The 14,031-nt window shown below is 45.2% G+C and overlaps 3 protein-coding genes across 3 annotated transcripts; 1 reads left to right on the top strand and 2 right to left on the bottom strand.

The window, feature by feature from the left end:
• The first annotated feature begins 1,107 nt into the window (after positions 1-1,107).
• On the top strand, positions 1,108-2,934 carry LOC104434375 (dof zinc finger protein DOF5.4). The gene has a single exon (XM_010047312.3). The coding sequence runs from the start codon at positions 1,434-1,436 to the stop codon at positions 2,484-2,486; it is 1,053 nt and encodes a 350-aa protein (XP_010045614.2). The 5' UTR covers positions 1,108-1,433; the 3' UTR covers positions 2,487-2,934.
• Positions 2,935-5,093: 2,159 nt separating this feature from the next.
• Positions 5,094-6,488, bottom strand: LOC104421011. The gene is made up of 3 exons (XM_010032826.3): positions 5,903-6,488; positions 5,386-5,744; positions 5,094-5,291 (listed from the first exon to the last, which is right to left on the bottom strand). The coding sequence occupies exons 1-3, from the start codon at positions 6,464-6,466 to the stop codon at positions 5,123-5,125; spliced, it is 1,092 nt and encodes a 363-aa protein (XP_010031128.3). The 5' UTR covers positions 6,467-6,488; the 3' UTR covers positions 5,094-5,122.
• A 2,081-nt stretch (positions 6,489-8,569) lies between these two features.
• LOC108956073 (protein BREAKING OF ASYMMETRY IN THE STOMATAL LINEAGE) lies at positions 8,570-9,995 on the bottom strand. Its single transcript, XM_018865045.2, has 4 exons — positions 9,531-9,995; positions 9,221-9,334; positions 8,967-9,067; positions 8,570-8,879 (listed from the first exon to the last, which is right to left on the bottom strand). The coding sequence occupies exons 1-4, from the start codon at positions 9,942-9,944 to the stop codon at positions 8,753-8,755; spliced, it is 756 nt and encodes a 251-aa protein (XP_018720590.2). The 5' UTR covers positions 9,945-9,995; the 3' UTR covers positions 8,570-8,752.
• Positions 9,996-14,031: the final 4,036 nt, after the last annotated feature.

Raw genomic sequence — 14,031 nt, 5'->3', positions numbered from 1 at the left:
AAAAAAAATGGAGCAAACCCAGCATTTGATACTAAGATGGTGAATTAGTTTCTTTATTTTATTTATAAAAGTCCAAAATTAGATCGGTATGCAATACAATAGGATTACATTATATAATTATCAATAGATCACCAAAAATGCTTGATGAAAAACAAACTAATTAGATTTTCGATTGGAAAAATATCAGGCGACATGACATGGTGTGTACATTTAAACTATCGAGGGGGAGCTTTCAGTATGTTTTGTGCATCTTTAGCTTAGAACCACAAGATTCCATTTACTTCACAAAATATCTCGTCTCTATCGATGAAAAGCATGTCGTATCACCGCCAAAAGTACATGCATGATCGTGTTAGGTGCAATGTTACATTGCTTAAGCATGTGATTATAATGTGCCTTATATGCAGGTCGTGCCCATCACTTGATATCTCCCATCACTCGAGATCTCTAGCTCTCGAGTTAGAACATTTTTAAACTCAACATCTGAGCATATGTCAAGATCTTGAGTCCTAGTACTCCAATTGATGCTCATTGTTCGTGATGGGTTCAAAGCTTGATTACACCATGGGAGTCGTGCCTATTTCATAATATACGGTAAAGTCAAGCACTCATAAGTTCGACCAAAAAAAAAAAAAAAGCACTCATAATCAAAACAAGTGTCGAGTGTAGCCTCGCATCACTAATTACGTATTTGTAATATGCCCTTATAAGCATACCACTGCACTCCACTAAATAATTTAATTTTTTTTAGTTGACTTCTCTTAATCTATTTAATCGGATTTCCTTTTTCAATCGAACCAATTACATCTTCCGTTACATAGAATTTGATAATCAGGCAATACGTCGTCCTTCTCCGAACAATCCTTCTAGACTTCGTTCATCGAACCCAGGTGGTCTCTACATATGAATTCGAGACTTACTTCTTATGTCATCGCTTAAATTTTGCCCTAAGGACCAGTCTCTCTACCCATGCTAAATCAGGATATTGTCCCGGTCACTAATAAGTAACTCCATGTACCTTAATTTGTGCAGGGCCAAATTGGTCATTTCACACCCCCCCCCAAATGAAAGTAAATGAATAAAGGAAAATAGGAACTGGTGCGGGCTGATATTTGTCGCTCCCCTCTCTCTCTCTCTCTCTCTCTTCCGCAGGCTGAAGCCGCTCGCTCTCGCTCTCGCTGGCTTTTTTCTAAATCATCATCATCTCGCCGTCGCCGCCGTCGCCGTCGTCATCATTATCCTCCACGCACTGCGAGAGAAGATGGCGTCCGCACGCGCCCACCAAATGTGATCCCGTTGCAAATCTCTCTCGAGCATCGCCGCGACGATCCCCCGACGAATCCCGGGTCGCTCGTCTTCGAGGAAGAGGAGGTAGGCGGAGGAAGGAAGGAAGGAAGGGAGGGAGGAAGGAAGCGAGGAAGGAGGAGGAGAACATGCAAGATATCCACTCGATCCCAGGGGGGCGGATATTCGGAGCCGCTGCCGCCGCCTCGTCCGCCGTCGGGGACCGGAGGCTGCGGCCGCACGGTCACCACGGCCACCACCACCAGCACGGCCACCACCCGAACCACCAGGCGCTGAAGTGCCCGCGCTGCGACTCGCTCAACACCAAGTTCTGCTACTACAACAACTACAACCTCTCCCAGCCGCGCCACTTCTGCAAGAGCTGCCGGAGGTACTGGACCAAGGGCGGCGTCCTCCGCAACGTCCCCGTCGGTGGCGGCTGCCGGAAGTCCAAGCGCTCCTCCAAGCCCAAGTCCTCGCCCGCCGCCGCTGCTGCGCCGGCGGATCCCCCGCCGGCTGCTGCGGCCGCGGCGGCGGAGGATCCGCCGAAGGAGCCGAAGACGAGCTCCCACTCCAGCAGCGAGAGTTCGAGCCTCACCGCGACGACCACCGCCGTCGCGACCGAAGCGGTCTCCGCGCCGTCTTCGGCGTCGCACCAGTCGAGCTTGCTGAACATCAGCGATTACAAGTCGATGATGTCTCAGGGCATGAACGCGAACCCCAGCGACGCCGGCTACGAGCATCCGGGCTCCGCGGAGGGCGGGCTCGGGCTGTTCTCCGACATCGGGAGCTTCACGAGTCTGATCACTTCCTCGAGCGACGGCCCTCTATCCTACGGGTTCAGCGCCGTGATGGCGCAGCAGAATCAGGACCACCAGGCTCAGCAGAACCAGTGGCACCAAATCGCCGCCGGCGCCGGCGCCGGCCCCGGCGACGAGATGAAGATGCCGGAGCTGGGCGGCGGCGGCGGGTTCCTCGACCAGAACGTGCTCGTGGACCTGCCCACCTCGACGTCGCAGGGGAACAGACCGGGCGGCGGCGGCGGCGGCGGCGGCGGCGGAGGTTTCGGGGCGTTGGACTGGCAGCCGGGCGCCGATCAGGGGCTGTTCGATCTCCCCAACGCCGTCGATCATGCTTACTGGAGTCAAAGTCAATGGAGTACGGACGGAGACCAAGACCCGACGGGCCTGTACCTCCCGTAAAATCTCTCTCTCTCTCTCACTCACTGCCTTTACTCCCGAAAAGGCGGACGGAAAAAAAAAGGAAAAGGCCTTGGGAAGAAAAAAAGATATAACAAAATAAACCGAAAAAAGAAGAAGATGGGAAAAGAGAAGGAGAACGTTATATCGACTTATATTTTTGCAGTAATGACTTTTTGTAAATTTTTTGCTTGCGAGTTTCTCGGGCCTTTTTCTTTTTTTTTTGGGATGCGAATTTTTTTCTTTAAGGGTTTTAATTCTTAAGTCTCGCATGGGTTTGTTCTTGATGTTCATGTGCGGTGCAGCTACGAGCTCTAACCTTTTCCCTGCCCATTCCTCCGGTTTGCATTTTCCCTTTTAATTTCTCCTGTGCTTTTGATTTTTGGGGGGGTTTTTTTTCTCCATGTAAGAAAACCAAATTATTGGTGGCGATAATAGACGGGATTATAGAGTGGTTTTGCTGCTGAAAGCTTTGCATGCTCACTCGAGAGCGCGCCACGTAGCCGCCGTTTCGATCGGAGCCGATGCTGATAACGACGTCGATCGTTTTTTTTTTTTTTTTTTTGGGGGTGGGGAGATCGTACGGACCAGATTTTGGGCGGGGAAGAGGGCAGTTGGCATGCGAGTCGGTTGGGTGGGTGGGGCCCAGCTCGGGGGCGAGCGGGCCGGGGGTGGTGGAGCAGTGACGAGTCGCACGCGCGATTATGACTCCACGTGGCGATGGGGACGGGACTTTACGGAGTGGGGGACACGCGGTGGCCCGTGATTGGCCGGGTGGCGGAGTGGTCGGTTTGTCCCGACTCGGCCCCCGAACCGAACCCCACCCCGGCCACCACATGCGATCTCTCCCCACAACGTTTTCAGTGCCCGAACAGCGATCTTTGCATGCGCCGTGTATTGCAAGACGGGTATGGGAAAATTCGTTTTTTTTTTTTTTTTTTTTTTTTAAATTTTGTTTTTCTTGACATGTTAAATTTCGGATGATGAAGATCGTGGGATTTTGCCGCTCGGTTAAAATTCCTCGTGCTTCGAAATATGTTTCCTTCCGGGCTTTCGCCTGAGTGAAGAAAATTCGGGCCGGCGGGCAGGCGAGCGAATGCCGTGATTCGCCACGTAGTCGAGGCGTCTATGGCGGAGCGGGTTGTGGTCTACGTCGGCACACGAACGCGAAATATCTAACTCGGCGGCACCGGTCCTGGGGAGGCGTAGCGGGGATGTGGACGGGTCGGATGACGTGGAGGGGCCAGGTGGTGGGGGTGGGGGGGGACCATGTTAGGTGGGTGGTTGCTCTATTGGGTGGGGCCGGCCACGTGCGACGGGAGTGGCGGCACGTGCGGAGGGGGAGGGGAGGGAATGTGTGGGATTGGACATCGTGACTCCCTCGTTGCCTGCTCATTAAAAAAAAAAAAAAAAAAAAAAAGCTTTCGAGAATCGGACTTCCACGTCTTTCCCAATTTCGATTAAAGCTAGATACGTTCTCGGGTACGTCAATTCGATCTCGTCTCGACGATAGCAACATCTACGTGACGCATCGACTTTAACGAATTCCGACTCTATACTTTTCTTTCCCGTCCGGCCAATCTCTCGATCCGGAACGGTCTACTGCATCATTTAATTTTGGGGGGCCCTCGGCCTCCCTACGCATGCGGACACGGGGAGGCCCGTCGCCATTAATGGTGGGGTTCCTATAAACGGGTCGACCGTAGGCCCCATGCTCGAGCGAAGCACGCCTCGAACGAACTTGGAAGAAGGCCTAATGGGAGGAAAACCTAACCCGTGTTCTGTTCGGTTTCGCGTGCACCGTCCTTTGACGAGAGGGTCTAAACAAGGGGCGATTAATCGGGGAGTGAAGCGCATTAACCTCAGTGCCTCTCTCTCTCCCCCCACCTCCACAAGGGGCAGTGGTCCAGGGCATGGTTGATCGTGACCCGCCATTACTAGGGGCCGGCCTAATTCTGGAGGGGGACAAATTTGCTTCTTTTTCGTCACCTAACGTGTTTGAAAATGGAGGGTCAGGGGGGGTCCTTGATGATGGAATTGAATGGGGGGCACGCCTGAAGAAGTGCTGTAATGTGGCCAGTACCCCCACCTGGTTTTCTTGAAATGTCCAGGTGGGTGGGGAGATCTCTCACGGTTCCAGCGGTTCTTGATCTTCTTGTAGAAAGAAATTTGGTTGCTGAATTGCAGGAAGAAGTCAGCTAATGTGAAAGCCTGATTCTTGTGTTGGTGTTGTGAAATCTCGTTTTCTTGTTCCTGGGAATCGTGATTTGGTTTACTTCTGGAATGGGACTGCAGTAATTTCGTGTGTAGTCATGTTCAATTAGTGCCTAAACTTCGCTTGTAGAGATGATTCTGCCCAGCCTAGGCTCGAGAGATCATAGGCGACCCCATCCCGGCTTACATTGCTGAGCTGAACGAACGAATTTATCGTCCCGCTAATCAAATGCCGCGCCCCTCTGCATCGATCATGGAGCTCCGTGGTTTAGTCTAAGTCCCTCTTTTGACAAGAAGAATCTGTTTCGGTTTACTGTTGGTGAAGGCATTATTAGCTTCATCTGTCTTTACCAAAGTAATCAGATGCATAGAAACTTTTGTGTCGCGGTCTTTCGAATGGCCAACAACTATTTATTACACAACAACTATTTCACGATCTTATGAGCAATCTCATCATCCGAATCGCACTGGCTTATGTACTTCTGTTTGCAGCAGACAAAACGTGTCCACCGTGGCCTGCTCTGCTGCTCCCGCAATTTTGTCTGGTTGGCTTTCGCCATCTTTATCGGGCTGCCATTCCATTCGAAGGGCAATCTGTTCACGCACGAGAAGACTCGATGGTGAAACCTCTTCGATAATTCTCATGGTATTGTATAGGACGTGTAGTTGGAGAGGAATTCAGGCTTACAGTGGAAATGAAAAGGACGTAGAGCTGGCTGTACTGCTATTCGATTTCGAGCGAAGAGAGATAGTACGGAAATACGGTACCGTATCGGACTCCGTCGGAGTTGTTGTGACTGAACTAGGTGCAGAGAAATAGGCATCGCCGCAAACCTGTTTCTTTACGAGTATCTGACCTGATCTTGTTCCGGCTCCCGGCATCACGCTTTCGAGCATCGGCTTACTTTCCACTTCGAAAGTATCTGCAAATTCTGAACTCCCAGGACACTCTCGTCGTTGGTTAATGTTGGGAGGAACATCGTGCTCCATTGCTGCCGCTACATATGAAGCTGCAGAAATTGGTGCTGCAGATGTCTCACCTGGAATCTGTAAACATCAGACTATACCATTTAAATTACCACGAATAAGATGGCATGCGACATTGTTCTCTATTCACGGAATCCTTCCTAGTTTATGATTATTAAGTATCGACATGTTGAGTGGAAGACGTATATAACAAAATGCAGCAGCCGGCATGTTCTTACATGTCCGTGTACCGGCGGCATTTCAGGTGAAATATGCTTGACTGGAATCTCGTCTTTCACGTGAACATCTGCTTTCTTCTCCATCGCAGCCTGTCCAGGACTGCGTATCTCTACTTGATCCTTGTGGAGCACTTGCTGTGCCTCGAATTTTACGGCATATGATGCAGAAGTTTCCGTCCATAAAGCATGTCTAGTCGCCTGGCTTCCGCTGTCCGTATCCGAGTCAAGTAGGCACGAAATGGCATTACGGTCGAGTTCACAACCTTGCACCCTGCACTTTCCGTGAGGAGGATGTCGTTCACCAGCAGCGCTTGTATCTTGCAAGAATGCGACTAGCTCTGGGAGATCCAGATCTACGGTGGACTGGTAATGTACTTCCTTGCACCATTTTGTTTCAGCTTGAACTTCAGCATGCTTCACTAAATTGTCCGCCTCATCGAATTTTCTACTTACCCCAAGTCTATTGCCAACAGAACAATGCAAGAGCGCCCCGGAATCTCGACTTTGTAAGTCGAGAATGAAGGGATGCATGTCCTCGTAGCCCTGTTCCTTTAACTTCCTCATCCTGTAAGAACTTTGTGGTCGACAAGCTAGTGATTGGGTTTTTGATCCAGAGCTCGGTCGGTGGAATCAACGTCGTCTGTTCTGGGATTTATGTCTAAACCTGTAGGAAACACATAGCGGACAGAGTCAAGGTCGAAAGGCCCGAAAAGGCTTTTCCTCGTAACTATGTTCATCCTTGCTGGCAGGCATGCAGGATATACTCTTGCAAACAGGCTAGTTCTGCAGTGCGGTATAATGCAGACTTCTATTGGCATTGCATTGATATACAGGTGTATCGGTTGAGCTGAGCTTCATGAGTTTGTTCGATGAAAATAATATAGCTGTGCAATACACGCTAACGCACAGGAGGGTAATGCAGAGGCGGAACCTTATTCTGCAACAGTATTAACAGGCCAAAGTACCAACCTGTTGCATACTGAGGATGCAAAATGGAAGTCAAGCCAAGCCTACCCGCTGCAACCTTTCAAAGATCGAATATCGAATGAATAAGAATAAAAAGCGACGTATCCTAAGTGTCGATGTCGAAGAAAAGACGATAGAGAGAAACTACACCGGGGCATAAAATCAGCTTGAAAATTTCTTTGGCAGCTGTTCTCGACCTGGTTGACACTAGTTAAATCATCACGAAAGCACAAGATCCTTCCAATGCCATTCCTTTCCCTTTCTATAACCAAGTTTCATTCTTTTCTTGCCTTTCAGCGTGAACTAACAAAGATAAGACCATTGTCATGAACCAGAAGGGTCTCTCTTACACTCGGAATAGATGTCACCCATTTGGAAATGAGAACTCTTAGCAATAAATAGCGCATGACCTTTCAAGCAGTTAGGCTCTTGCTAGATACATGATCATCCAGAACGGAAATTGATTCGCATGATGACCTAAGAAAGAGCAAATAGAGATGTAAAAATGCCCGCTGATTATAACCACTCAGTCAATTCGAAGATGTTGATTCTGTCTTAGATGAAAGCGGAAACAGAAAATAGCTATAATGAATAACCTGAAATGTAACTTAACAAGCAAAAAAATAAAAATAAAAATGCTGCGCCTGTTTGTCATCTATCTTACCATAGAAAAATCCATTTACTGCAGTTGGGTTCTAATAAAAGCTCATGAAACTCAACCTGCTCTTATCGGTCCGTCGTTCTTGAGCACAGTTGTTACAGATTTGATTGTACGGGGCCCTTCGAGAACCCCCGACCCCCTTTTGTTGAGGAAGCCTCTTAAATGAAAAAGGAGGACCGGTTTCATTGATGCTAAAAGCAGAGGCCCTCCTCCTTTTTTCAAATGGTGGCGTGCATATTGTCAACTAGAATTGCAAGCCAGGATTAATTTTCTGGGATCAACACCGGTGAATTTTTGTGACTGTGTAGACTGAAGTTGTCTTCTTTCCCTTCTTTTTTACTCTCTCTCTCTTTTCATTCCATCACTCTCTCTTTCGGCTTCCTTCCCGTTAGTGCTTTTGTCTTGCAAATTCAGGAATTCACAGTCAATCCGCATTTCACATTTGGGCTTCAAGCTTGTCTTAATAGCATTCGACCGGCTTGATGGGGGTGAAATGAAGCCCATAAAGCCCCATTCATGAGGGGGGCGCACCGGGTCTGGTTCAGGGCACAAACCGAACTAAACTGGCTCAGACCGATTGATTCGATGTCAATTTTAGAGAGCATTGGTTTGATTCCCCGTTTTAAAGGCCGAAACTGCCCGTTTTCGAGTCTTAATCCGGTTCAATTGGTTGAACTAGTCCCGCTCCAGTGTTAAATTGGTTCTGGACAAATTTTAAAGCCTCTTTCCGGGGGTAAAAACCTTTGTACCCATCGATAATCGAACCTGTCTTCAAATGAAGAACCCACTATGTATTTACTTGACCAACATATGTTTTTGAGTTGAAACTGTGCAACCTTTGTATATTATAAATAAAATCATTTCTTACAAAACAAAAAACAGACTGGTCCCAACTCCAAGCTATAGGGTTGGTTTCCTGTTCTAGGTAGGGAATCAATTCCTCCGAGATAGTGACTTTTGGAGTAAAGATCACATGTTCACAGAAAAAGAACCATTAATGAAAAACATCATTTGATTTTGAAATACTATAGATAGTGAGAGAGACATTGAGATAGAACTTGCTTGAAATTCCAATGTGACCCTTGCCGGGATAATATTTCTAATGCTCAGTTGAATCTCCTAAATTCCGAATTGAAAAACGGAAACAAAACAAGAGAAAAAGCTAAGAAAGGAAAAGGAAAATCAAAGAGAAAAGAAGATAAATTGCACGAACGGCCGACTTCTCAGAATCTACAGCACTGAAAGCGGACTCGGACTCGCGGAACTCTCTGCTTCTTCAAGTACGGCAATCCCTCCTTTGCCGCCGGCCTTGGCATTTGCACCGGACTTCCCGTCCACTCCACCCTCAACCTGCATCATTTTCACGTTCAACAACACTCCGTCACGCAAATGTTCGCGAGCCATTCGATCCGTAAACTAGGTCCGAGCGAGGCTTACGCGGGGAAGGAGAAAGAGCCGCGGCCGCTGCCGTCTGATTTGGTGGAGTCCGTCCGCTCCGTCGTCTCCTTCCCGGCGCGGCTGACTCCTCCTTTCTTCTCCTGTAAAGATCATTTAAAAGGAGGAAGGGAAAATGCGTGAGCTCTTGTGGCATGATAACACGTACGTACGGTTCCTATCCTATGATGATCTATGAGAATACGTCGCTTATTAAGATCAAGGGTTGACCGACTTCTAGGGTTTATGAACTCGACCTTCTTATTCGAGCTTGTGCATTGCCCGTTGCCTCTCGATCCATTCCCTTCATCTTTAGACCGAGAATGCTCGACGACTTCGTTCCTTACCGTTTCGATCTTGCTATGATCGAGCTGCGCTCAAGAAGATCAAGAGAAAATGATACTAAAATTAGCCAACTTCCCCAATGAGAGAAATTGAAAAATGAACGTACGTTCGATGCAGATCATGATATCCATAACACCGGCATATGTGAATATATAACATGACTTGCATCATCTATCGAAACTTAAACTTTTGGAACAAACACGGGAGGTGCACTGAACCGACTTTCCGGTCGACGGGCCTCGGAATTGGAGCAGTCGAATTCACGCCATCGAGCTGAGCCGACGCCGACGCCGATGCCGACGCCGATGACTTGTCCTGGTTATCCTTGATGACGTGGAACGCGCCGTCCTCTCTGAAACAGAACTCTATGTAGTCCTCATCCTCGGGAAGAATTTTCCTACCGGTCTTCCTGGCCATCGTCGCCGTCGCACAGCCGCTCCCGATCTTGGCCATGGCATCGCACGATCTCTTCTTTGCGGTCGTGCTGCTCCTGCTCTCGTCTCTCTGATCAACACCCATGTCCCTCTTCTCCCTCCTTCGAAAACGAGAGAAAATGTCTGCTACTCCAGACCACGAACCTTCTGATTTTATATACATATATGGCGACGACGTGGGATTTGAAAGCCCGTGCTGCATGCGATCTCGCAACTCTCGTGACTCTCATCATCCCATGGATCGGGCCGAACGGTAGAATCTCTGGGCAGAATGAATATCTTTGAATGACGATGGCGATGCGAGAGAGAGAATGATGGGGACGGAATTAATGACGGCGGAGACAGAAATGCGCAGATTTTGAATTTCGAAATAATGGAAATGGATAGAGAGGAAATCCGCACGAATTCGGGCCGTATTTATTATGTATTTTACGTAGGAGAAAAGGCAAAAAAAAGGAAAGACAGCAGTGCCAGTGCCAAGATAAACTGTCCCCAGTGACCGTTGTGTATAATCAATGTCTCGTGTAGCAAGGTTTCTATGAATTGTGCGTGGCGTGCATTGCGATCCGGTGAACCTACACACCGTTTCGAATGATTGATCTCGAGATGTTACGCCAAAGTGAAAATCGAAGTGGTGAATTCTGTATTTTGACATGTCAAAATTTCAACTGTCTTGTCATTTCTGCAATTCTAGAAGGGGTTTTCTTTAATTAGATATTGTATATTTAATTGTTGATTTTTTGCACTGCGCATACATGCGTAAAAAGGAATTGGGAACATTTTGTTCGTTCTTAAGAGCTTTCGAGTCACCATTAAATGGAGAAATAAAGTTCTCCGGAGAGAGGTATGCACAAATTCAAAATTCAGTTGATCATTTGGGCCTGAGAGTGGAGAGAGGTCCACGATAGTCTGATAGGGAAGAGATCGGACGGCCCAAAACGGGTCCGGAATAGTGAACTTGGATCGGCCCATAAAACCTTGTTCTATTACCAGTTCGACTGGGTCCCGTTGCTCCTATGTGAATCATCAGGAGGTTGAGCCGGTCAAAAACGTGTGTTGAACTGGGTCAACCGGTCGAAGAGGTGGCATGTTCGACCGCATCATGGTGTTAAATTTAACAAATGGTGTATGAGGTGACGGTTCAATCCCTAGGTTGGACTGTCCTGCTGCAAGGGTGGAATTGAATATGTGATCTTGAAGTGTATTAAGACATCTCGGTTTGAGGAGAAATTCCATCTAAGGACTTGGAGTACTTTTATTTTCTCAAATAAATGCTTGAAATGGATCTTGTATTAAATAAGAGTATAAAGTGACCATGCCAATCTCAAATAAGGGCTTGCAATGGCCATTACAATTTCAAACAAAAGATTGGCCTCGGTGGTTGTCGGTCGGCTAAACATTCCAATTGGTTAAAAACATTTTCTTCCATAGGCAATTTTAATTTTTTTTTTTTTTGGCAAGGGGACAACCCTCATTGGATGTGGCCCTTGCCAGTGCTAGTTCTGGCCGAGGCCCCCTCGCCTAGATATGGCGAGGAGGGTCGGCCTTGCTTGTGGATTTCAAGTGTTGCCTCCTTAGATTTGGCGTGGTGAGGGCCAGGGCCAGCAACCCTTGCCTTGTGTGAGGCCATCCCTCGCTTGTGGTCGACGAGGCTGGCCCTCACCAAATTGGGCAAGGGTCTGGTGAGGGCAACCCTTACTTAGTCCTCTTCAGCTATTGCCTCAAATCAGCCATCGGCAGAGAAAAAGGGAAAAAACTAGGGGAAAGAAAAAGAAGGGAAAAAGGAAAAAATTCAAAGAAGATGAACAATGAAAATGCACTTCATCAGCTAGAAACTTAGGCTTTTTTTGAAATTGACATGGCTAGATTTTTATTTAAAATAAGATTCATTTTAAATCTTTATATGAAAAATAAGAATATTTCAAATTTTTATTTGAAATAAGATCCACTTTGAGCTTATATATATGTATGTATGTATGTATGTATGTATGTATGTATGATGACACTTCAATTCTTATTTGGAATTTTCCCTCGGTTTAATTAAAGGACATACCAACCGGTCGCATTGGACTATATATTAATATGTATGTATGATGACACTTCAATTCTTATTTGGAATTTTCCCTCGGTTTAATTAAAGGACATACCAACCGGTCGCATTGGACCATATATTAACAATTTTGTGTTCTTAGTGATATGAGTAGGCCGGTTCAATTGGTCGAAACAAGTTGAACCGAGAATAGCCTGCTGGTCCGATGTGGTCATTGCCTGTCAATATGATTTCAAAACATTATCTCTTGCATCGTATCATGAGCTCATTTTTATGTCCTTCGGCTTTGGCGGGCCGATGAACACGGTGGTTAACAATTCATTAAGGCAAAAAAAGAGAAAAAAAAAACAGCCCTCTCTCACCTAACTATCTGATTGGAATCTGTTCCCAATCGAATCGGAACAAGAGAAAAAGGACATGAAAAAGGGTTAGTAAATGAGCTCTTTCACCTATAACAACTTAAACAAAGAGTCCTCAAGTTGCACATGCGTGCGTGGCAAAGCCTTTGTTTATGCCATTCTAGAAGCACATTAGAAAAAGTTTAATCATGAATCGCTTCTTAATATATTAGGGTACGGACATAGACATTGCACTTCCTAAAATCTCATCAAACTGTTAGAATATTTAAATAATGTAATACATTTTCATATAATTATTTAAGTTTTTAAAACAGTTGACAGTGGTTCCACTAAAATCTCATATGGTATCTAGAGATACTAAGTTCGATTCTTTCCGGGCCTTATTAAGTATGAAGGGGAGTGTTGGAATATTTAAATAATAAACAATACCTTCATTTAACAACTTAAAATTTTAGAACAATTGCAATGGTCACACCAGAATCTTATCAAACACCTCCACAAATCTCATCAGTTGGTTAACTCTAGACCTTTCATCTATGTATATGTCCTCTCGAAGCACTTACACGTTATTGGTGAGATTTGAATAGATGAATTTCAGCTTCCAAACGGAAAATTCAGAACGTTGGACCAATTGTGCAAATATTCAAAAACGTTCCTGTTGTCTATTTTTTATTGTTTGGGCGGTCTAGCTTTCTTGGAAAATGAATTTTGGCTCGCGACCATGATAACTTAAAATAATATGTTCTTCTCACCTAGCAATTTCTGTATTTCATTTTTACAAAAATCCAAGCGTAGGACAGATCCAAAAGGAGCAACTGGCAAAGACTAGTCTGCTTGAATCCACATGTGATTCGGATTCGCTTTGCCTTTTAATTCAAGTTACTAAATAGCATGAATAAACGATGGCACAGTCCTCATCGTTTTCAGTCCTCGTGAGTAAACAAGACCTAAAATTAAAAAGCAAAAGCATCCCTTGAAAATTCAAATGATACGTGAGTTCATATAAGGACAGTATAATGCAAGTGCAATCTTAAACAAATAAATATTTGATACTTAGGGTCTGTTAACTGTTTTCCGATAATTATTTTCTGAATTTTCGGTATTTATTATACGAAAAATTAATTGACGTGCAAAAAACGTTGCTGCATTTGTTTCACTAAAAATTTCATGATAAAAGCAGAATATTTTCCATGAAAATAATTTTTAAGGAAAAAAATATCTGTTTTTATTTGTTTGGTGATTTTAAGGAAAGTGTTTTCATTCTTGCCAGAAAAAGAGGTTGTCTTTTTCCCAATCTAGGCTAATTGTTTTCAATTAGAATAATTACAAAAAAAATTCTAAATCTATTACACGTATGCCACTTTAATCTTAAACCTTTTAATTTGGCTAATTTTACTTTAAACTTATTATATTTGTACCAATACGTCAAGATAAGAATTCGACCTCGTTGCCAAGGGCTAGGAACAAGTGTTGGGGTTACCATACCAAAGAACAGAGTTTCGGTTCAAAAATCAATATCTAATCATATTTTGAAAAATGAATTTTTAATTTTTTTAAAAATGAATTATTTTCTTGAATTTAAATTTGATTAAGTAAACACTTTCGTCGACTCATTCATTTTTCTAAGCAATCTAAATATCAGAAAATGAATAAAAAATATTTTCGTATGGAACAAACGGACCATTGCTCTTTAATGAAATTTTTACAGGATGCAATGCAATCCTACCTTTATTCTCGATTGCAATTAAGGATCGTGATGTCACAGACTGTTTCCCGATGCTTTGCGACAAAATGGTCATTCGAACAGGAAGCCACCAAGCAATCATGTCGAGGGCAAAAAGAGCCCCAACCAATTTAAACTTTTCTTTTTTTATGTCGAT

This window comes from Eucalyptus grandis, chromosome 2 (assembly GCF_016545825.1).
Source record: "Eucalyptus grandis isolate ANBG69807.140 chromosome 2, ASM1654582v1, whole genome shotgun sequence".
Classification (NCBI taxonomy): domain Eukaryota; kingdom Viridiplantae; phylum Streptophyta; class Magnoliopsida; order Myrtales; family Myrtaceae; genus Eucalyptus; species Eucalyptus grandis.
Note: the sequence above shows the minus strand (reverse complement) of the source record. Positions and strands in the feature narration are given on the sequence as shown.

Bases quoted from the DNA above. Each gene is read 5' to 3' on its own strand.
- LOC104434375 (XM_010047312.3), top strand. From the start codon at position 1,434: ATGCAAGATATCCACTCGATCCCAGGGGGGCGGATATTCGGAGCCGCT.
- LOC104421011 (XM_010032826.3), bottom strand. From the start codon at position 6,466: ATGAGGAAGTTAAAGGAACAGGGCTACGAGGACATGCATCCCTTCATT. The intron at 5,745-5,902 runs GTAAGAACATGC...TGATGTTTACAG, and splicing joins TGCCGCCGGTACACGGACAT to ATTCCAGGTGAGACATCTGC. The intron at 5,292-5,385 runs GTAAGCCTGAAT...GTGCGTGAACAG, and splicing joins ACGTCCTTTTCATTTCCACT to ATTGCCCTTCGAATGGAATG.
- LOC108956073 (XM_018865045.2), bottom strand. From the start codon at position 9,944: ATGCAGCACGGGCTTTCAAATCCCACGTCGTCGCCATATATGTATATA. The intron at 9,068-9,220 runs GTCGAGTTCATA...TGATCTTTACAG, and splicing joins GCACAAGCTCGAATAAGAAG to GAGAAGAAAGGAGGAGTCAG. The intron at 8,880-8,966 runs GTAAGCCTCGCT...AAAATGATGCAG, and splicing joins GGCTCTTTCTCCTTCCCCGC to GTTGAGGGTGGAGTGGACGG.